Here is a 25,003-nt window from a genome sequence, read left to right as displayed (position 1 = left end):
TGAATACATTGAATAAAGAATGCATTTCCATATGAAATGAATCACTTTCCCCACCAGCTGGATGCTTTGCCACAGCACATTATTTGAGTTCTTATTTTGCATTTCTAATCGCAGGCTGTATAACTCATATGCACCACTTCATTGTATGATCCTCTGTGTTAGGTGAGAGAGGCAGGGCCCTGTAATGATACAGTAATTGGAGTTTGGTTGATCAATCGAAGCGCTAAAATTACTCTCGCACATAATGTGGGCCTCAGCAGTGTAAGTAAATCTAAAACTGATTAAGTTAGCATGAACAACACAATTACAAAGATGGCACCCGTCCAAAGACAAGAGAAAAGGGGAGAGTCGGGTGTTGAGTCTTTGTTTGGTTTTGCTGCTCTGGGGGGTATTAGCGAGCAAATGTGTTTATGAAAGAGACAGTGGCCAAAGATAAGGTCACATATGTTTGTGTTCTGCGTTTTAGGCCTGCTGGTAATTTCATGGTAATGATTTTTATGTATTTTTATCCACAACAAGCCAGTTTGGTGAAAATACACTACTGGTGTGAAAATGTGCATATTTTCATCAGGCAAATGTTTTAATATTTGCATGAAAATCTGTCACCAATTGGATAGAAACCTAGCTAGTGTGCCTGTCTGTCTGAAAGACTGCCGTTAAGCAATAGGAGTTGTTTTTGTTACTGGACCCACTGGGAAAAAACTGGTTGAATCAACGTTATTTCCACTTTATTTCAACCAAGATTTTCAATGTGAGGACATTGAATCAACTTGGAAAACTGATTGGATTTGCAAAAAGCCATCAAGGTAAGGGAATTTTCAACTAAATCGAATAACGTGGTAACATTTTTTGTTATTCACATTAGTTGACAACTCAATCTACTCAAAAACTATACGTTGAACTGACGTCTGTGCCCAGTGGGGAGACAATGGGTGTGGTGTTTCTGAGGAGGCTCCTTGCCTGCTCACTGTCCTGGCTGGACACACACACACACACACACACACACACACACACACACACACACACACACACACACACACACACACACACACACACACACACACACATAGTGTGTAGTTGACTGTGTGTAGTTCAAGATCATTTATATGTGACTAGCAGTGCTTTCTACCTCATTATTAGTGTGGGGCTTTATGATCTGCTCCATTCAATTCATTTATATTCCTCTCTCCTCTAGCTATATTATGTCATTTAAAATTATAATATTTAAAGAAAGGCTCTTTAAAAATTAAATAATTTATCATTAAATGATGGATGGTGTTAGTATTAAAGTTGGAGACGGCATAACAAACAACTCTAGATCATTAGAGATTGACCTCAGGGAGAAATTCCTCAGGGTCAGGTCTGATCTGGGGTTGTTATAAAATGTATATTTCAGCCAAGGGGAAGGAATCATTGTTGTAAGTCAGATATTAGTCCATTAAAGAAGAACAATAAGGCATCAATATGCATAGAATTAAATGAACAGCGCTGGGCTTTATCTCGCCATCCCAGACGCCACATCCCTAAAAGACACAGTATAATATATGACCTGACCTTCAAATGCCAGGAGAGTGTTAGACAATAAACTGCCAATATTTGTGGCTTAATGGCGGCGGATGACTTTTACAGTAATTGGAATGGCACCGAAACAGCTGGGCTGCTTAAAGACAGAGGAATTGAAGCCGTGTGTCTCAAATGGCATACTACGCTCTATATACAGCACGACTTTTGACCAGAGCCCTGGCCAAAAGTAGTGCACTATATAGGGGATGTGGTGCCATTTGGGACACACCAAGGATCTCTCAGACAAGCACTAACTCAAAATTGTGGAAGTTTATGTAACCCTATAGGATAGGCTGTTATTACACAGCTCAACCTAACATGACACATGGTGGGAAATGTTCATGTATACAGAGTCCATATTAGGACAGGTACACAAATGACTTTAACACAAGCTTCATGGACATGTGACTTTGTCCTAATATGAACATTGTACAGGTGAGACGTCAATCCAAGTTGATGGGTAAAAGCCAATAATAGAATTTTCCTCACTCTGCAAAAATGAACTCAACCAAACAATGTTCACAGAAAGAAACAAAAATGAACTCAACTGAAATGATCTCTCATTGCAGAGAAATAATGTTATTTTTGACTTGGAATCCCAGTTGGTTGCTTTCGATAGAATGGGGCCCTCTGTCTGCAACATGTGCACCTCTTTCATTTAGAAGATAGCTACTACAGTATGTCATTATAAAGAATCTGATTTGCTGCTAACATCTTTGAGTATATTCAATGCGTATGGTGCTCTGCACTCCATACTGTGCGATGATGCATCGCTTGGGCTGAAAGCTGATTACAAGCCTGATTTACTGCAGAGCACAACTTAAATCATTCAACTCAGTATTGTGTGGCGCTGCACACATGGTTCATGTTCAGAAATGTCGACTATATTTACACACACATTACCCAAGTTCAAAGAGATGATCCAATCGCTCAGGTTCTTTAGGTTGTTTTTCACTCTGCCAATGATTTAGTTGTACAAGTCAGACAATTGTCTCTAAATAGCACATACTGACAACTATCCAGAGAAACATGAATGTGAAAGATTGGTAATCGAGACCGTCTGATTCAGGCTGTGCCGTTGTTCTGTTTTGTAGCTCTAACAGGTGAGGAGAAGCCCTACAGCTGTCCCCCCAGTGACTACACCAGCCCACAGTCAGTTTCTCTCAGTTACCGTCTGGAAGGCTACCACCTCCACCACCACCCCCAGTGGAACCACGACACCAGGGACAACATAGACCCCTCGTCCCCACAGAGCCCCAGCCCCAAGGACCAGAGTCCTACTTCTGGCCTCTACAGTGTCCTGGAGGATCCTGATGAGAACAGGAGAAACCCAGCAACTCTGCACATGGACAGGCTAGCACCCAATCTGCCTAACCCTTCAAACCTACACAAGGCCTATGGAGGACCTCCAGCTATGGAGGACAGCAGTGTGAAGCCACAGGGTCTTCATCAATCCATACAGACCTTCATCAATGACCTGACATCTAGTGTTCTGAGAGGGGACAGAAAGAGGAGGGCAGGGGGAGGTATGGTCAGCACTCGGGGGGGAGGACAGGGGAGCTCTGAGGGGGAGGACCGTGTTGGAGTCAAGGGGAGTGACCGGGACAGTGAGGGGGAGACAGGTACTGGTGGCTCTGCAGTCACACCCAGGACCAGGAAGTCCCAGTATGAGCCTCTGGATCTGTCTCTCAGGCCAGACTGGGTGCTTTCGCCTCAGGCTGGCTCAGCCCACATGGACAGATCTCAAGGGGGATTGACTGGGTTATTCCAGCAGCACAGCAGTGTGTGTAATGGCCCCCTCTCCTCCAATAGCAACAGGCTCCAGGCACACAATGGGCAACACACGGCTGAACAGTCAGAGATTGGATCTGGCACTGGTGACCTGGAGATGCCCACAAGGCAGGACGACCAACACAACTATGACTTCTCAGCTCACAATGAGGATTGTGCACTCGAGAGCCATGTGTTTAACAAAGTTGAGGAAGAAGAGGAATTCAACAAGCTAAGGATAATGAAGAGTAGCAGCAGCGAAGCACGGCTGAGTGAGAAGATGACAGAGATGATGGTTGGCCGTCCCCATGGGTCCAGTGAGGCCCCTCAGTGTCCCCAGGAGAAGCAGGGCCAGTGGGGCAGGTCGGTCATCCAGCCTCTCCTCTCTCCTCTGGAGCTGCTGAAGCCAGTGCCGACTCCTCACCACCACCACCTCCACAGAAACCTCCTGTCAGTCCTCCAGTCTTCCAGTGACCAGAACCACATGCTCCTCAACGGCCATGCAGCCAGCTTGAATGGTGGCGGTGGAGGGCCCATGGAGAGAGCAGAGACTTCAGGTGAGTGCCTCTCTCTCTACCCCATGAATGATGTCATCTGTACCTCTTCCTCCTAATCTTACTCTTTCCCCGTAGTAACTTCATATTACATGAGCGTTCAATGCCATCTAGTGGTCAAGTAGTGATCCCGCCTCCTTATAACATCATATGCCTTTCCTATACGATCCTTTCCTATATGTTTGGATCTTTAGAACACTGTTTCATTAGGTAGATAGGCTTACCTCAGCAGACAATGTGTCAGAGGAAACGGTTGCACTGTAGTTAGTTTAAACACTTTTGATTGTGATTCTCAGAAGGACTAAAACAAGGGTATTGGAGTCATAGGTGTGTGGCACTGATTACATCCCCACTTAGAGGAAGATACAATTTCACCATCTGATCAGTAACAAATCACCCAGGCAACGGGACCCATTTGATGGAGTGGCTTAAATCTTGTGTGATACGCCTGCAGAGAGCAAGATTTAATCACCTGGCTCTCTAGAGAGATCTTTCAGACAGCTGGGATCCTTTGATATTAGATGCATGTAATATGCGTGCAACTCGAAACTCTGTCATTCTGATCCATCTGATGCAGAAACACAATATGAAACACAATATGCTCTTATAAAAGACATGAAAGTGCCTGTCAACTCTGTTTTGGGCACAACATCTGTTCTGTTCTTGTGTGACGCACTGCTTTCAAAAGTGTACAGTATCCCAGCTAACAATTCTAGGGTAGAGAGAATGTTTTTGTAATGTTACCCGTAATGTTCCTCTAATGTTTGAACTTCCAGTATTCTGTTAGTCAGGAGAACATTCTATCTATGTTAGCATGTTTTGGTGTCATAGTTAGGAGAACATTCCCTTAATTAAGTGATAATGCCCGAGAAGCCGGTGTTTGGAGGATATATTGGCACGGGTGTTGTTAGGCCTGATACGAAGTTGAGGGCTGGCAAACCATGCCGATAAATCCTCAAAACATGGGCTTCGAGGGCATTATCACTTTACACAACGGGTTACCAACATATTCAAATAATGATTGACATATTTTCATTAAAAATATTATTTTGATGAATTTATTCATACTATTTCATCCTTCCACAAGATATAGTCCCGAAACAAATCTAGGGTTGCTAACCAAGCCAAGCCGGCTGGTTGTTTGTTCTATCGGTTCGGTTGCCAGAGACGCCACCCAGTCATTCAGTCTTTTTGTTCTGTATCTATGGACGCGACCCAGTCGTTCGTTCTAAATGTTCCATTTATAGTGGAGATCAAGTTTATAACTTCCCTGCCTGGGCTGATGAGACAGTGGATGGAACAGATGGAACAAAGTAAATAGGCATTTTAACATCATAGACTTAGCCGGTGGTAACTTGTGGAATAGACACCGGCTGGAATGCACTTTTAACCAATCAGCATTCAGAATTAGACCCACCCGTTGTAGAATGTCAAACAGAACATACCCAGATTGTGGTTACCATGTTCTCAGAATATACAATACAAATGCTCTAGATACGTTTCATGGGATGTTGCAAAAACATGCGTGTCCAGTTTTTGGAGGGTTAGGAGAATATCCCAGTAACGACCCACCAAACATACACAGTACATGGTTGCCATGTTCTCGGAACACAAGATATTGTTATAGACACGTTTCATGGGAACGTTGCAAGAACATTTCTGTGTATCAGTTGTCATGACGTCGCCTGATGGAACCAAAGAAACGTTCTCCCCACCCAAAAAATTGTATCACTGCACATCACGCCTTGCTACCGTTGCTGGGGCCAATCGAGGCCCTGCTTGGTGAACCACTGATCCATTCGTAGCTCTTTGTCTGAAGCAAGGTTAGAGATACTGACAAAGACATTGTTTTCAACTGACACACTTTGACATACATGATAAAATTGTGCATGTTCATTTCTAAAGTAATTATTATTCAACAGTCTTCACCTCGAATTAAAACTCACAACCTCTTGGTTCACGGTACGCCAGTCTTCCTGTTATGCCACCATGTCCATGTCATCAATGGGTTTATCTGACTAGTCTCATAATTTATTTCATTGACTTATTTCAGAAATTTAAGAGCTTTCAGTATAGTTGTCTAATGTTGGTGGTGCATATTAACCTGTTTTAATGATACTTCTGAATCACTATGATCAATAAAAGTTTTTCTTTAGTGTACTTTTAACAGAGCTGAGATTTACTTCAAAGTGCATTCATCCTATTGCTTACACCCTTACACCTATCAAGTTGTTTCGGATCTACCCAATTGCCTAGGAGGGAGGGGTAGAGTTTCTTCTGGACAGTACAGGGCCTAACTATACTGGCCCAATAAGCACACCTGGAGATATCTCATATTGGGACAGTGGTTAGGGCATTTGTCATTGGTGCTGGTGGCCTGTGTTCGAGACTGGCTATGGGAATCACTCTACTCTCATATTCTTAGCAAAATATGTTGATGTCACTATTTAGCAACAGTTACAACACACCTCTCTGATCTAAATTAGTTTGTCATTGAAAAATGGGAATGTGTAGGATTTCCCCTTGAGCACGAATTATGACCACATTTTTTATACCTCATGAATTAATAGTATGTATTAATTCTATATAGTTGAGCATCTCAAAGAGAACTCTAGGATCTTTAAAAAAATATACACCACATGTACAATTTTGCTAAGAATATGAGAGAGAGTAGGTTGATTCCCATACCGAGTCTCGAACACAGGCCACCAGCACCAATGACACATGAACACATGTGTCAGGAGCTAGGTGTCCATCTAATTGGCAACAGATTTTCATACGAATATTCTAAAATCTGCATAAAACAATATCGGTATTTTCTAACTAGAGATGTGTTTCCATCAACCTGTCTTACTGTTGGATAAACGGCTGTGCGTGATGACGTAGAGCACATACAAATCCCTTTTGCGGTAAAATTCCAATGTACAGAATAAAAAATACAAGTTAAATGGGTTTCCATTGCACGTTCAATTCTATTTGATTTTGTCACAAAAACTGTTGCATTACATTGCAAATGTGCCCACTCTGGTCTTGGCACATGAGCTCTTACCAACAGCTCGCAGATACAGTGCGGGTAGGCTACCTACATGATGAGATTATTATGGATATTATTGTTATTACATTATTTGTATTGATCAAACGGCAGCCAAGCATTGATCATCATGTCACCAGAATAAGACTCTTGATATTTATTGATAAGAAGCATCAAACTCAACACCGTGCACTTTCACCACCCTGTGAAGTTCATCACAATTTATTTCATATGTAGACAAATAAACGGCATGCTTTTCCGAGTCGTAGTGGGAGGACCACAACATATCATCGTGTGACTCCAAGTTTACTTTCGATATGATGGTTATTATATCAATATTTGCGCATAAAGGCATTTCCACCGCCATTTCTTGAACAATTAATTATACTGACACAAAAAGATCCCACCATGTCGAAACTGCGCTTAACCCATCTGTAGTAACGCTTCTCGTTGGTGGAAGGGAGAAGGGGACCAAAAGTGCAGCGTGGTAAGTGTTCGTCATATTTTAATTGAAAAGCTGAACACTACACAAAATAATAACGAAGAGAAAACGAAACAGTTCTGCCAGGTGAACAGACACTAAACATAAATTAAACACCCACAATCAAAATGGGGAAAACAGGCTACCTAAGTATGATTCTCAATCAGAGACAACGAACGACACCTGCCTCTGATTGAGGACCATACTAGGCCAAACACATAGAAATATAAAAACCTAGAAAAAAGAACATAGACTACCCACCCCAACTCACGCCCTGACCAACCTAACATAAAGACATAAACAATGAACTAACGGTGAAAATCCTCGCTCAAGCCATGCGCTCGGTAGAATTTCATGCACCCATATACTGCGCATATGTTTGACAGGGAGAGATGTATGGAGCCACAATGTACACATCGTTAGGATCGTAAGAAAAGCAATGGCAATGCGTGAAACATAAACGTGAAATTTCATTTGTGAACATACAAACACCATGCTACGATTACAGACAAACATTTTAGTCTTGAACAAATCTTGTGGTGCAATTCTGAAGTACAATAATACCTTTCAGAGTTTTGGCAGTTAAAAAAGTACACCAAACGGCCTGTGAGGAGTGCTATGCAAACAAGCATAACACAGTATAAAAAACGGAAGTCAGGGAAACCTGAAAGAGGTATCCTGCATGTTTTCAAGTTAAAATTCTCTATTACTCCTCAGCTGAGTTTACTTAACATTTAGATAGCTAATGTAATGGATTTGTTTGCCAGCACAAGTCTAGATAGCACTAGCTGTATTATGTCTACAACAGTGCAGTTTCAGTCCGCTAGGTGTATCTGTACAGCATGGATATATCTCTGGCTGACGTGGACATCCCCATGCATACACCTTATCAAAATATGACTAATTCAATATTGCACCATCCTATTCTCTGGGCTCTGTCTGCAATCATAACCAGTAGTATCTACCAGGAATAATGAAACAGAATAATAACAGATGTTGGGTGAATCTATGAATTATGCATGACCACTGGAATCTTTGCCACTCAAAATATTTTTGTGTAGAATATTTTTATATTTATTTCATCATTCAAAATCTTGCCAAAGCATATTCTGTAGGAGGGGTTAATAGGATTTTAAAAAATAATAATAATTTGACATGATTTATATGAATCGGGTCATGAACATATGGACATTGAAATGAACAAGAGAGAGGTTAAACAGAGGCTAAGTCTGGCGTAAACGTATTCCCACACTTCACAATAACTCTGTTGCAGTGGTCTTCGTCTCCGTATAGGCTCTTCCCACCACCGCACTACAGCACAATGCGTCTTCGTAAAAGCACCCCTCAGCCTCAAAGGATGCCCTTCTGGAGGCCTGCAGCCATAGAGTCATTATACCCTAATGTAGGCCTATTTACCTACTAGCCAAGTAAAGTGCAGAGCATGCATGATGCGTGCAACTCATTATTCCAACATATTTGAACATTTAATTAATCTTTTATTCAGTTCAGTCAGTCAGTGTGTCATCAGTTCAGTCATTTGTCTGAGTTGCAATAGGAACTAAATCAAAGAGAATAGATCAGTCTTATCCATTTGTTTGTTGAAATCCATGTGTGTATTTGAAATGATCTAAATTCTCTAAAGTTCTTTAGCCTAACAAGTCAATGTTTAATTTAGGCATATCCAAATACAACATAGGCCATCAACTTGGAGGCATTGCCATTCAGGCTATTATTTTGGGTACTGGTGTCTTGCAGAATCATTTTAGAACTCTATTTGTGTTTTATAACTGTTTTTATTACAGGGCTCCGCTTAACTAGAGACCTTAGCTCACAGGCCTCTAATTATAGCTTCCTAATAGATTTTTAACAAAATACTTGAAAAAACACATGCAGTGGCTGACAGGGACAACAGATCTGGCAATAAGAATAGGCCATATGGATAGTTTTGACCATTTGGGGCCCCTTGGCTATTTCACTCAGGACAGGTTATAGCTAAGACTTAATCAATATTTTGTTTTGTCTCATTTATGGTTATAGCCTCTGTGATGGGGTTGTGCAATGCAAATGGATATAACAAGCCTACACACAGAGTGGAATGCACAATACAACAGTCAAAATGCCTAATATAAGGCCTACAGTCCGTGCTCCCAAATACTAGAAAAAGTGTGATTCATTAGGTTACATGATCACCACAGTAGCCACGCACGGCTATAAAAATAAATGATGCAATTATTTGGCTATTAAATAACACACAGCAGCATGGCATATTTAGATAACGGGAATAGACCTAGCCTAAAACATAAATACTTTCTATTTTGCAGCTCAGTCGGTTATTCTAGACATGGCACATCTGTGCCTTTTTCATTCTCAGACAAATCATTTGCTGAAGGCCTAAGCCTATACTACGCCATCTACTGGTATTTTTTATTTATTTTTTATTTCACCTTAAATTAACCAGGTAGGCCAGTTGAGAACAAGTTCTCATTTACAACTGCGACCTGGCCGAGATAAAGCAAAGCAGTGCGACACAAACAACAGAGAATTACACATGGGATAAAACAAACCTACAGTCAATAACACAATAGAAAAATCTAGAAAACAGTGTGTGCAAATGTAGTAAGATTAGGGAGGTAAAGCAATAAATAGGCCATAGTGGTGAAATAATTACAGTTTAGCAGTTAAACACTGGAGTGATAGATGTGCAGAATATGAATGTGCAAGTAGAGATACTAGGGTGCAAAGGAGCAAAAAAAACAAACAATATGGGGATGAGGTTGGGTGGGCTATTTATGGATGGGCTGCTTACAGTTGCAATGATCAGTAAGCTGCTCTGACAGCAGATGCTTAAAGTTAGTGAGGGAGATAGAAGACTCCAGCTTCAGTGATTTTTGCAATTCGTTCCAGTCATTGGCAGCAGAGAACTGGAAGGAAAGGCGGCCAAAGGGGGAGTTGGCTTGGGGATGACCAGTGAAATATACTGTACCTGCTGGAGCATATTCTACGGGTTGCTGCTATGGTGACCAGTGAGCTGAGATAAGGCAGGGCTTTACCTAGCAAAGCCTTATTGATGACCTGGAGCCAGTGGGTTTGGCGTCCAATATGAAGCGAGGGCCAGCCAACGAGAGCATACAGGTTGCAGTGGTGGGTAGTATATGGGGCTTTGGTGACAAAATGGATGGCACTGTGATAGACTACATCCAATTTGCTGAGTAGACTGTTGGAGGCTATTTTGTAAATGAAATCGCCAAAGTCAAGGATTGGTAGGATAGTCAGTTTTACGAGGGTATGTTTGGCAGCATGGGTGAAGGAGGCTTTAGGAGTTTACATCCACCATAGCCAAATACATTTAAACTCAGTTTTTCACAATTCCTGACATTTAATCCAAGTAAAAATTCCCTATCTTAGGTCAGTTAGGATCACCACATTATTTTAAGAATGTGAAATGTCAGAATAATAGTAGAGAGAATGATTTATTTCAGATTTGATTTCTTTCATTACATTCCCAGTGGGTCAGAAGTTTACATACACTCAATTAGTATTTGGTAGCGTTGCCTTTAAATTGTTTAACTTGGGTCAAACGGTTCGGGTAGCCTTCCACAAGCTTCCCATTCTTCCTGACAGAGCTGGTGTAACTGAGTCAGGTTTGTAGGCCTCCTTGCTCGCACATGCTTTTTCAGTTCTGCCAACAAATTTTCTATGGGATTGAGGTCAGGGCTTTGCTTTGTGATGGCCACTCCAATACCTTGACTTTGATGTCCTTAAGCCATTTTGCCACAACTTTGAAGTATGCTGCCACCCCTGTGCTTCATGGTTGGGATGATGTTCTTCGACTTGCAAGCCTCCCCCTTTTTCCTCTAAACATAACGATGGTCATTTTGGCCAAACAGTTCTATTTTTGTTTCATCAGACCAGAGGACATTTCTCCAAAAAGTACGCTCTTTGTCCCCATGTGCAGTTGCAAACCGTAGTCTGGCTTATTTTATGGCAGTTTTGGAGCAGTGGCTTCTTTCTTGCTGCGCGGCCTTTCAGGTTATGTCGATATAGGACTTGTTTTACTGTGGATATAGATACTTTTGTACCTGTTTCCTCCAGCATCTTCACAAGGTCCTTTGCTGTTGTTCTGGGATTGATTTGCACTTTTCGCACCAAAGTACGTTCATCTCTAGGAGACAGAATGTGTCTCCTTCCTAAGCGGTATGACGGCTGCATGGTCCCATGGTGTTTATACTTGCGTACTATTGTTTGTACAGTTGAATGTGGTACCTTCAGGCGTTTAGAAATTGGTCCCAAGGATGAACCAGACTTGTGGGGGTCTACAATTTTTGGCTGATTTCTTTTGATTTTCCCATGATGTCAAGCAAAAGAGGCACAGAGTCTGTAGGTAGACCTTGAAATACATCCACAGGTACACCTTCAATTGACTCAAATGATGTCTATTAGCCTATCAGAAGCTTCAAAAGCCATTAAATCCTTTTCTAGAATTTTACTAACAAAATGTCCCAAGTTGATCAAATTATTTGTTTTAAAAATAGCTATATTTTGGAGATTATTTAATTTTCAAATAAACTAAAGTGAGAGGTTGTAATCTGAATAAAGGGAAAAAGGCCATTCTTGAACATGGGGTGAGACATTCTTACTAATCTGCTAGAGAACCAGTTCTGATTTAAGTATAACTTTTGTATGACGAAGCCTTTAGTGAGAGGTCTAATGCTTTAATATTTAATCATTTCTGCCCTCCAAATTCATTTTATAAATAGGCTGGGATATGACTAAAGAGTTAATCAGGGGGACTTTTCCACAAATAGACCATGGTAGCAAAATCGTATCTATTTTTGCTAACTTTCTATAAAAAAATGTATTGTGGTGGCCTCCCGAGTGGTGCAGCGGTCTAAGGCACTGCATCACAGTGTTGTGGCGTCAACTACAGCCTAGGGTTCGATCCAAGGCTGTGTCATTACTGTCTGTGACCGGGAGTCCCATTGGGCGGCGCACAATTGGCCCAGCGTTGTCTGGGTTAGGGGAGGGTTAGGCTGGAGGGGCTTTACTTGGCTCATCGCGCTCTAGCAACTCCTTGTGGTGGGCCGGGAGACTGCAGGCTGACTTCAGTCGTCAGTTGACCGGTGTTTCCTCCGACACATTGGTGCAGCTGGCTTCCGGGTAGAGAGAGTGGGTGTTTAGAAGTCTGGGGAGTTGCAACGATGAGCACAAGATCGTAATCACGAAATTGGGGAGAAAAAGGGGGTAAAAAAAAAGGATTGTTGTGAGATCATTTCTTTCTTTCGGGATAGGTATACCGAGTATGTCCACATCACCGCCAGACCCTTTTTTTGGGTAAACTACGCGTTAATGTTAAAGTTGTATATTTTAGTGGTCCAATACCAATCCTCTCCTCCAGAGAGGTTACAAAAAGTATCTAGATACTCCATATTGCCCTTGATTTATAACCCCTTGATATTATTGTTGGACCTGATTTTAATAGCTAACATTTCAATGGCCATAATAAATAGACAACCTTGTTTTACTCGTCTTGACAGTTGAATACTTTCTGAGAAGTAGCCATTATTGACTATTTTACACCTAGGATTACTATACATAACTTTAATCCATTTTAGAAGAGATTCTCCAAAATTGAAATATTCCAGGCGTTTATATATAAATTCCAGTCGTACTTTATTGAAATTATTATTTATTTCAAAAACAACCTTCTATGGCGGGATACAAACATACAACCTTTGGTACCAGAGGCTGATGCTTACGAAACCTACGGAACCTACTTGAAGGTAACAGCGCTCACTGTTGCCCCTAGTGGCTGGTTTCCACATTATCTCCCGACGTCCTCAGACATGGATAGACATCGAATACTGACTTGTATCACAGGCGACCTGGCTGCTCTAACTACAAACAACAAGCAGGTGGTCAGTCAGACATTGTTCTCATCACGCCAAATGCTTCTGCCTGCCCTGTTTGCAGTATTAACTAGGTGGCATTGTCGAGTAAGTGCCTCCTATCCCTATGTCCCCATACTGTGGTCTAGGTCTATTCACTCTGTGACATATTGCAGGGCACCGTGGACATGGAGTGATTTGCGATGTGTGTGCGATGACAGTTCAGGTCGGACACAGTGTGCCAACAGTGGTAATTGGCCAGATGGTGACCCCTGGATGAATCTGTCTGCATGCTCATTAGATTCATATAGAGTCCTCCCTCATGGCTAATGCCCTGTCACTACATCTCCCAACCATGGCCACTAGATGGCGATATAATCATATAGCTGTGGTTGCATGTTGACTTGGCTCAAGGCATCATGCCATGTTAGGAAATATTTACTCGTTAGTTCACTGTTCGTTGCTATTTAATGTGTCATTAGATAATGCAGTATATACGGAATGTTATTGACAAAGGAGTTTCATCCTATATGAGAGAATAGATGAGAGGACAGCGACTCTAGCATAACACATCCTCCACATATGGGAGACATCAGATTGGGCCTCCCAACACGTGAGGCTTGGTGAATATGAGTAGATTGATACAGAGCAGATTATCTAAGAATGAAAGAAAGAAAAAGAAAGAAAGAAAAGATCTGATTTGAAAGGGGACAGAGTCATTACCTCATTGTCTGCTGGGTATGAACCCTCTACTGAAAGGATGACAGAGAGACAGAGAAACACAGAGTGAGCGAGAGAGCGAGAGAGGGAGCATAGATGGAGATAGATGGCGAGACAGAGAGGTGAAAGAAGAAGGCTAGTGTGGCTGTCTCTGTGAGCAGATGTCGTTTGAGGGCAGAGAGAGGGCAGGCAGAGCGGGCTGCCTTTGTGACTGGGTCTCCCCATAGAGATAATGAAGGGTGGAGCGCTGGGAATGATGTGCAGTCATCACTCACTGTCTGTGTGCCATCAGAGCTCTGCGCTGTGTCATCCGTCACCATTCAGCTTCTCTGGCCCCCACAGCCCCACCACTGTCATCATGGTCATTATCTCTGCCTGCAACACACACACACGCTCACACATAGACTTTTCCCTCTCCCTCCCCTTCTCCCATCCTTTCTTGTTTCCTGGTAAATGCGTGTGTGAGCTGGTCTGGTCTCAGGCTAGTGTGTAGCCTATGAATGGATGATCATGTGCTGGGGAGATGGATGGCTCTGGGCTCAGTCCTGTCTCCTCTAATTGTAAAATATTAGTTACATTAGACTGTGGCCTGTGATTAATGGAACTTATTTGGAGGTTGCCCTGTCCTGGACCTCCCCTCTCCTCCAGTGGGAGGGAAATACCAGGAAGAAAGAATGTACGAGACAGGAAGAGGAGAGAGAAAGAGGGGAGAGATAGGGAAAGCACTATACGTGTACGGATAAGACTGGCTTTATATCGTATTTTTTGCTGATGTTGCTTAATGTGGAAAAAAATGACTTGTAATGGTTCTAAGAAAAAAGTAAATTTGGTAGTAATTTGATTTCCTTGAAACATATGGTTTACCAAATGTACTGCCCTGACCTGTTCCAAACACATTTAATTCTGCATTAAACTATGTATTACATCCCTAAACTGCCAAGTCAGTCTTGCAAAGTCCGTTTTTTTTCTTTTTTTCTTCTTACAACACAATGGCAAAGCTTCTAAATGAGTAAAGTAATTATATCTTAGCTCCTAGTGTCAATTAGACAGGTCAGTGATATTCAGTCAGGCAGGTCAGTGATATTCAGTCAGGCAGGTCAGTGATATTCAGTCAGGCAGGTCAGTGATATGCAGACAGACAGGTCAATGATATTCAGACAGACATGTCAGTGATATTCAGACAGACAGGTCAGTGATATTCAGATAGACAGGTCAGTGATATGCAGACAGACAGGTCAGTGATATGCAGACAGACAGGTCAGTGATATTTAGTTAGACGTGTCAGTGATATTCAGACAGACAGGTCAGTGATATTTAGATATACAGGTCAGTGAAATTCAGATAGACAGGCCAGTGATATGCAGACAGACAGGTCAGTGATATTTAGATAGACCTGTCAGTGATATTCAGACAGGCAGGTCAGTGATATGCAGATTAGTACGTAACATCTAGTGCATTTCTGCAAGATTTTAGTTCTGGGTTTCCAAGATTATATTCAGACATGTTGTATATCAGACAGACAGGTCAGTGATATTCAGACATATGTTGCTTATCAGACAGACAGGTTAGTGATATTCAGGGGGTATTCAGATGTGTCACTCAGTCTCATTTCCTGTACTGCTGACTAAATGTGTGTCCTTTATAACCAGCAGGTTATTATACACCAACAGATGGAGCATTAACTTTTATTGCCCAACACCTTCTGTGGGCTTTTTACATTTTTCCCCCAAAATGACTTTTTATGTAGATGTGAAAGAGAGCTTTCAGTTTCATAGCCAACAGGAGAAGGGAGAGGAGGAGAGAGATTAAAAGGTTGTGGCAGCTTGTGTTTTGGGAAGTGATGTCATATGACATCATCCCATAACGGTTTACTGTAATCATGAATGATAGAAGAAGTCCCAGAGTTTTTAGAAGGAAAGGAAGCATGGCGCTGTAGTGGTGAAGTAACAGAGCCTGAAATAGACATTGTGTTGGTGTCAAAGTAAAAACAGAGTATAACCCAGTGGAAATGAGATTCAATGCTTTGGTCTTCAAATTGGGTGTAAAGTGCTTGTTTAAATAAGACAGTACTGGAAGCAAGTGATAGAGGACATTGGTGTGTTATGGTCATTTGTGTCTAGGCTAGACTATCCGAGAGAGAGAGAGAGAGAGGAGAGAGAGGGGAACAGACAGGAAGCTTTAGCAGGCCTTAGTGAAGCCAGCTGCAGACGTCTGTCATTCATCAGCCCAGCACTCATCACCACCATGAGCCCAGGAAGTGTGTGTGTGTGTGTGTGTGTGTGTGTGTGTGTGTGTGTGTGTGTGTGTGTGTGTGTGTGTGTGTGTGTGTGTGTGTGTGTGTGTGTGTGTGTGTGTGTGTGTGTGTGTGTGTGTGTTTCTGTTGCCAATGAAAGTAGTATGTACAGATGTCTTAATTTGATCACCCTGTTGTTGCAGGAAATGCAAACTTGTAGTGTTTAAAGTGGTAGAGGTTTAAAAAGGCTTCTAAAGTTTGTCATTTGACTTGATTTGCCTAAAATGAATCAAACCCTACACAAATGGCCATTAATTATAATCCACACAATATTTAACATTTCCTGTTGCTGCAGGATTGTTTTCCTGCTGTGAGAAACTGGTCCAATGAAGAAGCCACACCTGTGGTATGTAGTACTAGTCAGAGGTGGAATTACTGTGTATGTGGAACACATGGGGATGGAGTTCCCAAAGTGAAAACAGAATCATTTTCTCCCTTATTCCACTGCTGGTGTTATTATGATTTAGTCTACAACATTTTATGACTACCAGTAAAGAGTTGGCACAACAGAGTTGGCAGCAGTAAACACAATGAAGGAGGGAGGGCTGGGAGGTTGATTTGTCTAAAGCAATGCTTTCCTTTCTGCCAGGTGGGAAGCCTTTCCAGTGCAGGTACTGCCCTTACAGCGCCACCCAGAAGGGTAACCTGAAAACCCATGTCCTGTGTGTCCACCGCAGGCCCTTCGACAGCAGCCTGTACCCAGACAGACGCCTCCGACGGACCCATACCAACGCCCATGTGACCCCCCAGGAAGGCTCCGCTGGTTCCTCCTACCTGCCCCAAAGCATCATGGGCTTGGGAGACGCCCCTAGGCCTACACCCACTGTGAGAGATATCACCGTGACATCACTGTGTGGGACTTGACGTTGTTATGGCAACTACATATAGACATTTATAAAATCACTGATACGTCGTTTGGTTTCACGTGTGAAGGGTGAGAGACGGAGGATAGGGTTGTTGTTGGAGATGGAGTTGGAAGAGATTCAAAACAAGAAGTTGATGTACATTCCAGTGTGGACTTCAAAATGTATTTATCTGTAAGAAACAAACGGCCCATATTAAAGTGTTTTGTGGTATGTGCAGCGCGGAGAGATTGAGTGCTTTTTACTTCATTTATACCCAGTGTCATAATGATTTATATTTACCCACATTAATCTATCAGCTCAACACTGACTGATTGTCAGATCGTGAGCAGGCACCAAACTAACTCCCCCAAGCTGAGCTCTTTCACGCAGTAGAAATGCCTGTGTTTTTGTTAATATCTCCTGATATGAGTTCTTCAGAACAGTTATCAGTCAGAATCCTACACCAGATGTTCAGGGGGTAATCATGGCAGATGTAATGGAGTAGAATGCTTCCATTTGTTCTCTATTCCACTCGGGGGGGGGGGGGGGGGGGGGGTGTAAAGCCTCGCACACGTATCCTTATCTCCCATTAACTCCAATGCTTTATGCCTTCTTCTGTGGAACAATGCAACAATGCTCAATTAAGGGGAACCAAGGAAATGGAAAACTGTGTAGATTCATTGATGTCATGGATGCACTGAAATGCATTACAAATCAAATATGATAAACCATCCATATATGTATACACTGAGTATACAAAACATTAAGAACACCTGCTCTTTCCATGACACAGCCTGCCGACCAGGTGAATCTAGGTGAAAGCAGTATGATCCCTCATCGATGTCATTTTTCAAATCCACTTCAATCAGTGTAGATGAAGGACGGCAGACATGTCACAGATGGATTTTTAAGCCTTGAGACAATTGAGACATGGATTGTGTATGTGTGCCTAAATGGGCAAGAAAATATTTAAGAGCCTTTGAACGGGGTATGGTAGTAGGTGCCAGGCGCACCGGTTTGTGTCAAGAACTGCAACACTGCTGGGGTTTTCACGCTCCACCACCCAAAGCTTATGCAGCCAACTTGACACAACTGTGGGATGCATCGGAGTCAACATAGGCCAGCATCCTTGTGGAACACTTTCAACACCTTGTAGAGTCCATGCCCGATGAATTGAGGCTGTTCTGAGGGCAAAAAGGTTCATGTTGTGTACACTCAGTGGATAAGCCTACTTACTATATATTGGCCCATTTTAATTAAGTAAGCCCCCACAGACAAATACACAAACACACACACACACACACACACACACAGTAGTGGCTATCTACAGTAATGTTAGTGTGATTCAGGCAGGCGGCAGCTCCACCGGTGTGCCGACATTCAGACTGTAGAACAAGAGCTCACCTTGGGCAGCTGTGTGTCTGCAGCTGGCCGCAGTAACCACGGCGATGTGTTTGATTGACAGGTGGTCTGACAACTCCATTCAGCCAGCCACCTGTTAGCTGTCAATCAGGGCGGCCATCCCGGGGCTATTGACGGAGCTGTCAGCCTGGGCGAGACATGTCTGTCAAAGCTCTCCTCTCCTGCTCTCCCTCGCTGCCTGGCAGCCCACACTCTCCCCCTCCCTCACATTCACTTCTTTCTTTCTTTCTTTCTTTCTTTCTGGCTGGCTGTCTTTCTTTCTTTCTTTCTTTCTTTCTGTCTCTCTTTTCCTTCCATTTCCCTTCTGAGACATGGGTGCCGTTTAATCCCCACAATTCCTTGGGTTTCAACTGTCTGTCTGTCTGTCTGTCTGTCTGTCTGTCTGTCTGTCTGTCTGTCTGTCTGTCTGTCTGTCTGTCTGTCTGTGAAATTATCTATGCTGTTATTGAAGGGGATCACAACAACTTTGCAGGGGACTCTTGCATATGTTAAGTCCCTGTGAGGTTTTCTTGTGTACAGTATGAGGCAATTATTTGCGTCTATGTATTTAATGTTTGTGATGTCTGTTGTCATTGGTGATTCCTCGAATTCTCTCAAATTCACTCCTCCTTCTCTTCCTCTCTTTCTGTCTTGTCCCCCTCCTTCTCCCCCCCCCTCCTCTTCCCTCTCTCTGCTCACTCATCCCTCCATCTCTGTACCTGACAGGTGACAAGGCCCAGCTGACTGGGTAATCAGAGGCCTGTCATATCTGTTAATACCTTGCCCAGGCCATGCCAAAACTGGCTATGCTGTACCCTACCCTATCCTACCTGCCTGGGGTGGGGTGATGTGTGACAGAGGACACAGAGTTTAGAGGGACTATTAAAACCTGTGTCTTTGAACAAACTCTGTGAACAAACTTACATACACACACACACACCTGACTCAGTATACATCACCCCAAACCTTGTCATGTCAAACTCTTAATTACGTACAATTTCCCTTAAAGCATACCCCATTAATCAGCTTTTTTAATTACTCCTAATCGTGATTAATGTTTCAGTTGTCATCTTGCACCAAAGCCAATGTCATACTGAGAGGGGTTCACTACTCAGTTCAACAGAAGCAGAGGAGACCACGAACATGGGTTGTAATTTTGTTTCCCACCTGTATGTATGATGCTTACCTTATTAATACATTTTGCGTAACATCCAGAAATAGCCTTGTCTCCATCAGACCCTGGAGGAAATGTCATTTCTCACTCCCAAACAATTAACCTTTGACTACATCTGATAGGGAAAATAGTCATAACATGTTCAGCACTGATGTGCGCACGTCACAACAAAGTAGAGATGTGAAGGAGCCTCGAAGACATTCAAAGTTTGCCAAGTTAAAGTTGATGCAACTTAATGGGATACCGCTGACATAACTGTGTTTTTAAGTGTAATACAATATAACAGTAATGTCACCTACTCATCCCACCTTTCACTCACTTACTGTAGTATTCACATTCTGAGAATCTCTTTCAAAATGTGCCTCCACAGAACTTCACTAAGGTTCAAGTTGAAGTTTGCCAAGTTAAAATATGGGTTGGCGCTGTCATAATTGTGTTTTCAAGTGTAATACACTCAACCTTTCATTCACATTATGATCTCTTTCCAGTTGGCCAGCCCATACAGTACTGTAACTCTTAGTTCTAAGAGACAGGTCATGTTGAGCTAATCAGCCTGTAGGAAGTAAAGGAAACAGTGTGACAGGAGAGGTAATGAGAACTAATGGAACACTAATCACAGGATGCATCCCAAATGGAGTCCTATCCATAATCAGTGCACTACTTTTGACCCGAGCCCTATGGGAATAGGGTGCCATTTGGGACACAGCCACTGTGTTCCTCGCGCTGAACACCGCCCATGAAAAATGAATGCTAATTAGCTCGCACAGTTGTGAAAACACTTTTTAAGACCGTTGGCATCATAGTGCCACAGTTTTAACAGATTTCCCCCCTGACAGTTTACAACCTCAGACGTCTCAACTCTTGGATTGAATTCCAAATCATTCTAGATGAAAAAACACACCCTCAGTGTACTTGCAGTGACATCTGCTGAATCCTGAAATAGTTGTCAGGTAGGATAGAGTGTGTGATGAAACCAAGCCCACTGTAGAATATACTCACATTCTCCGTGTCAGATCTCAAGACTAGGGACATCTTGTAAGGTAAACATGGTCTATACATTAGAACAATTCAGGGACATAGTGGTTCGCCATATCAACATGACTCTCCATCTTTTACACGTTTGACTGACAGACATGCCGGCCAGGCAGGGTGGGTGGGGCTGAGTACAGAATGCTTTTGACATACCACACGTTTGACAAGACCGTGTGAGACTTAAAGTACAGAATCCAGTCAAGGCCTGTCTGTCAAAAAACAAGACACGCTCCCTCCCACATAACTGAGACGTGCGAGTTTAGTCACAGTTACAAAGAAACTAATGCCCGTTAACAGCAACTAGGCACACATTTTGTCCCCACAGCCGCCCATGTCCCGAGGCTGGGATTGAGTGCCAAAGAACACAAGCTCAAGATAAATAAAACATTTTACAAATAAAACACAAGGATTATGCCAGTGTGAGAAATGGAGGCTGGATAATTCTCTGTGTGTACGTTCCTCCCCTGTTACAGTAGCTGCAGGCCTGCAGACTGGAGCCCCCGAGTCCTGCACCTAAACCTCCAGGGGGATTTAGAGACAGGCTGGAAAGAGGGAAGACGCTTTGATGTGAGAGAGAAGAGAGGGGGTGGAGGTAGGAGAAAGAGAGAGAGAGAGAGAGAGACAGAGAGAGAGGAAGAGAGAGAGAGGGGGTAGAGGTAGGAGAAAGAGAGAGGAAGAGAGAGGGGGGGTGGAGGTAGGAGAAAGAGAGAGAGAGAGTGAGAGAGAGAGAGTGAGAGAGAGAGGAAGAGAGAGAGAGAGGTAGAGAGAGAGAGAGAGAGAGAGAGAGAGAGAGAGAGAGAGAGGAAGAGACAGAGAGAGAGAGGGCCCTGAGAAACTTTGCTTGCTGGGATTCCAAAACCCACGTACATAATGGGGAGATGAACCTAATCTACATAAATAAATGCACATTGTCATACACAGGAATGACCAGTGGTGTAGTGGGGGGTAAATGCACATTGTCATACACAGGAATGACCAGTGGTGTAGTGGAGGGTAAATGCACGTAAAAACTGTTTCCGCACCTCATTTATTCTGTGCGAGTGTTTACCCACCTTTTGCAGAAAATGCATTAAACGTATAGGCTGACGACAGACATTGAATTGGTTAGGTTCATTTTGTACATGGAGTATCAGTCAAATGCTCAGCCAATCGTGTCTGTTTACCCCTGAAGTTAATTTGGGTTTGAGGCCTCCTCTCTGCTACATGCAGATAAGACCTGTCTTGTGTTATAAACGTCTGCAGCGCTGCAAACTCCATTATAAATAAGCACTTCACGGGGGATGTGATACAGCTCTGAGTTATGACCTCTAATTGAAATCTATTTTACCAGACGATACACTGCTAACTGACAGTACAGATGCTCGGATATTCACTAACCACGTCTTACACTAGTAATGTGGCTCGACCCTCAAACCCTTTTTATTGTGCATCTTTATATATTGAGGGACAGACCGGTGAGCATTTTTTTGATGAAATCATGTCAGACCCAACCTTCAGAAGTGGAACGTTTCCTCTAGTGGATGGTTCTGTCTTGATTTGAAGAGACAGCCACGTCCTTGACAAATATACACCTGTCATTGGGTCGTCACATTGCATTGTCAGTGTCACACAAGCGAGGATATGAAAGTGTATGTGGTTGTTTGTGTGTCTCTTCGGGATACATTTCTGTAAACGTCAATGTTTTACTTTGCCACGCCAAGCAACACATTGAGAAATAGATGCTACCCCTTAGCTGGGAGAACTTGTTCTTTTGAGATGGATACAATTATTACTTTAAATTAAATGAACTAAAATGTATGACACAGTGTCCTAAGAACATCCTAAAAACGTCCTTGGGAAAACGCTGAGACCTAGACAAAAACCACGGCACAACGTCCTGACTACTTCAGATGATCACTTCAGGGTGTTCTGGGGACGTCCTAGAGACTCATTTGTGTTTGCATGGCGTCTGTGTGTCAGGCCAGGGTAGAGTGGGTGAGGACTGGTCAAGTCCTGTCTGGTTCTGAAGAATTGGTCTCTCTCTCTCTCTCTCTCTCTCTCTCTCTCTCTCTCTCTCTCTCTCTCTCTCTCTCTCTCCAATGGCAGTGTTGGGGGAGGGGCAGTTATGGGGACTGAGAGAGGAGGTGGGTGATGAGCTGCTGCAATAATGAGCAGATTTGAATGATTTACTGTCAATCAGTAGGCTCTGCTGGGGGAGACTAAGGGGGATGATAGCTGACTCACACACCTCACAAATGCCTTACTGATGATGTGTGTGCTTCAGATCATCAATCACTGGGCTTAGTGTGAAAGTACGTCATACACACACACACACACACACACACACACACACACACACACACACACACACACACACACACACACACACACACACACACACATGTATGCAAGCATGCCCGCACACACACACACACACACATATGCGTCCATGTAAGCATACACGCACCATACCACATGTTTCCTTTGCTGTAATGCCTCCTCTCTTGAGACAAGGGACAAATCAATCATGACTACATAAGTTCAAGGGGGTAAGAGATTGTCTGGTCGGTTTCTCCCTTATTCTATTGATCCCATTTTACTGGCATCCTCACCAAGCTGTCTCAAAAACCCTGGGACAGGGATAGATTGAAAGTGGATGATTGAAAGATCGGAGAAGGGTGACATTCACTGTTATCTCCCCCCCTCACTGTGAATGACATTGAAAGTGCCAAGAGTTTTGGGGTTTCATAAAGGCTGTTCAAATGCTAACAAAGCAGATTGAATATAACCTGGCACACGGATGTGTTTCAGTCTCTGGCACTACAGAGATACACATAGTCTTTGTTTTCCTGTCTCTCTGCATAGCTTCACTAGATGTCATATGTCTGACTCTGAAGGTGTTAGTGCCATGGGTTGATGGGAAAAACGTTGAAGTGAACCCTTCTCGACAGCCCGCCCATAAGTGTTGAGGGAGACGTAGAGCGGTCACACAAAATTGTACTTCTTTTTTTTTTTTTTGAGATGTGGGTATTGTATGCTCTGTTTTCTCAATCCATGTATAAGGTATATTCCCTTATATAATAGTAGAAACTCTTCGAGAGTGAAAGAATGGAACTATTCAAACAAAGGACCGGAAAGAAAGAAAATGATCAGGGGTGAGAAGACAAACATGTTGAATACATTTTTTAGATTGATGATCTTGACATTGTTATTGTTGCCTCCTAAAGATAATATAGTGCAATGTTGAGTAATGATGATTCAGAGCAAAACAGATTCACAGACCACTTAGTACTTCCTGTAATGAGCATGATTACTGTCTGTTTTGGATTATTAACATTGTACTTTTTCTTAGAGGTCAGGCTTATCATTAGTTAAACTCTAATGAAAATATAATTTCATGTATTTTTCTATCAGGTCATGGATATCATTAAATCTCAGATAAACAACTTTAATTACAGATTGATACGCCATTAATCCTGAGTGCTTTTGATGTCATTAAAATGATAACATTTCATATTTAATATATTATAGCTCCTTTTTTGTCTCTTCCGACGTCCTTGTGCTTATCTTTTTCAACTTTTTGATGTGATTTATTCTTCTTGTCTATATATAAGTAAACTGTGTAAGTATGAGGGTTTGTTCCTTTGACATTGCACCAACTCTAAATCATATTTTCTCTCCATAGAGGCTCATAGATGTCAAGCCAGGGGATCTACATGAATATAGATTTCGAAACATGCTCTCTGCTTTCGACTGAGTTGATCATCATCATCAACCCCATTATCATGTCTCTGGTCTCATCCCATTATCATGTCTCTGGTCTCATCCCATTATCATGTCTCTGGTCTCATCCCATTATCATGTCTCTGGTCTCATCCCATTATCATGTCTCTGGTCTCATCCCATTATCATGTCTCTGGTCTCATCCCATTATCATGTCTTTGGTCTCATCCCATTATCATGTCTCTGGTCTCATCCCATTATCATGTCTCTGGTCTCATCCCATTATCATATCTCTGGTCTCATCCCATTATCATGTCTCTGGTCTCATCCCATTATCATGTCTCTGGTCTCATCCCATTATCATGTCTCTGGTCTCATCCCATTATCATGTCTCTGGTCTCATCCCATTATCATGTCTCTGGTCTCATCCCATTATCATGTCTTTGGTCTCATCCCATTATCATGTCTCTGGTCTCATCCCATTATCATGTCTCTGGTCTCATCCCATTATCATGTCTCTGGTCTCATCCCATTATCATGTCTCTGGTCTCA

At 42.6% G+C, this 25,003-nt stretch overlaps 1 protein-coding gene across 1 annotated transcript in view; it reads left to right on the top strand.

Annotated features, from left to right (window-relative positions):
- Positions 1–17,379, top strand: part of LOC110532313 (uncharacterized) — a 44,935-nt gene extending 27,556 nt beyond the window's left edge. The window contains exons 3-4 of the mRNA XM_090231125.1: positions 2,658–3,890; positions 16,887–17,379. Coding sequence (XP_090087251.1) covers positions 2,658–3,890; positions 16,887–17,161 — 1,508 coding nt within the window. The 3' untranslated portion in view covers positions 17,162–17,379. The remainder of the gene's footprint in view (positions 1–2,657; positions 3,891–16,886) is intronic.
- Positions 17,380–25,003: the final 7,624 nt, after the last annotated feature.

The sequence above is a fragment of the Oncorhynchus mykiss genome, chromosome 1 (assembly GCF_057628025.1).
Source record: "Oncorhynchus mykiss isolate SJ-2025 chromosome 1, ASM5762802v1, whole genome shotgun sequence".
Classification (NCBI taxonomy): Eukaryota; Metazoa; Chordata; class Actinopteri; order Salmoniformes; family Salmonidae; genus Oncorhynchus; species Oncorhynchus mykiss.
The sequence above is the reverse complement of the archived record's forward strand: the minus strand, read 5'-3'. Positions and strand labels throughout refer to the sequence as shown.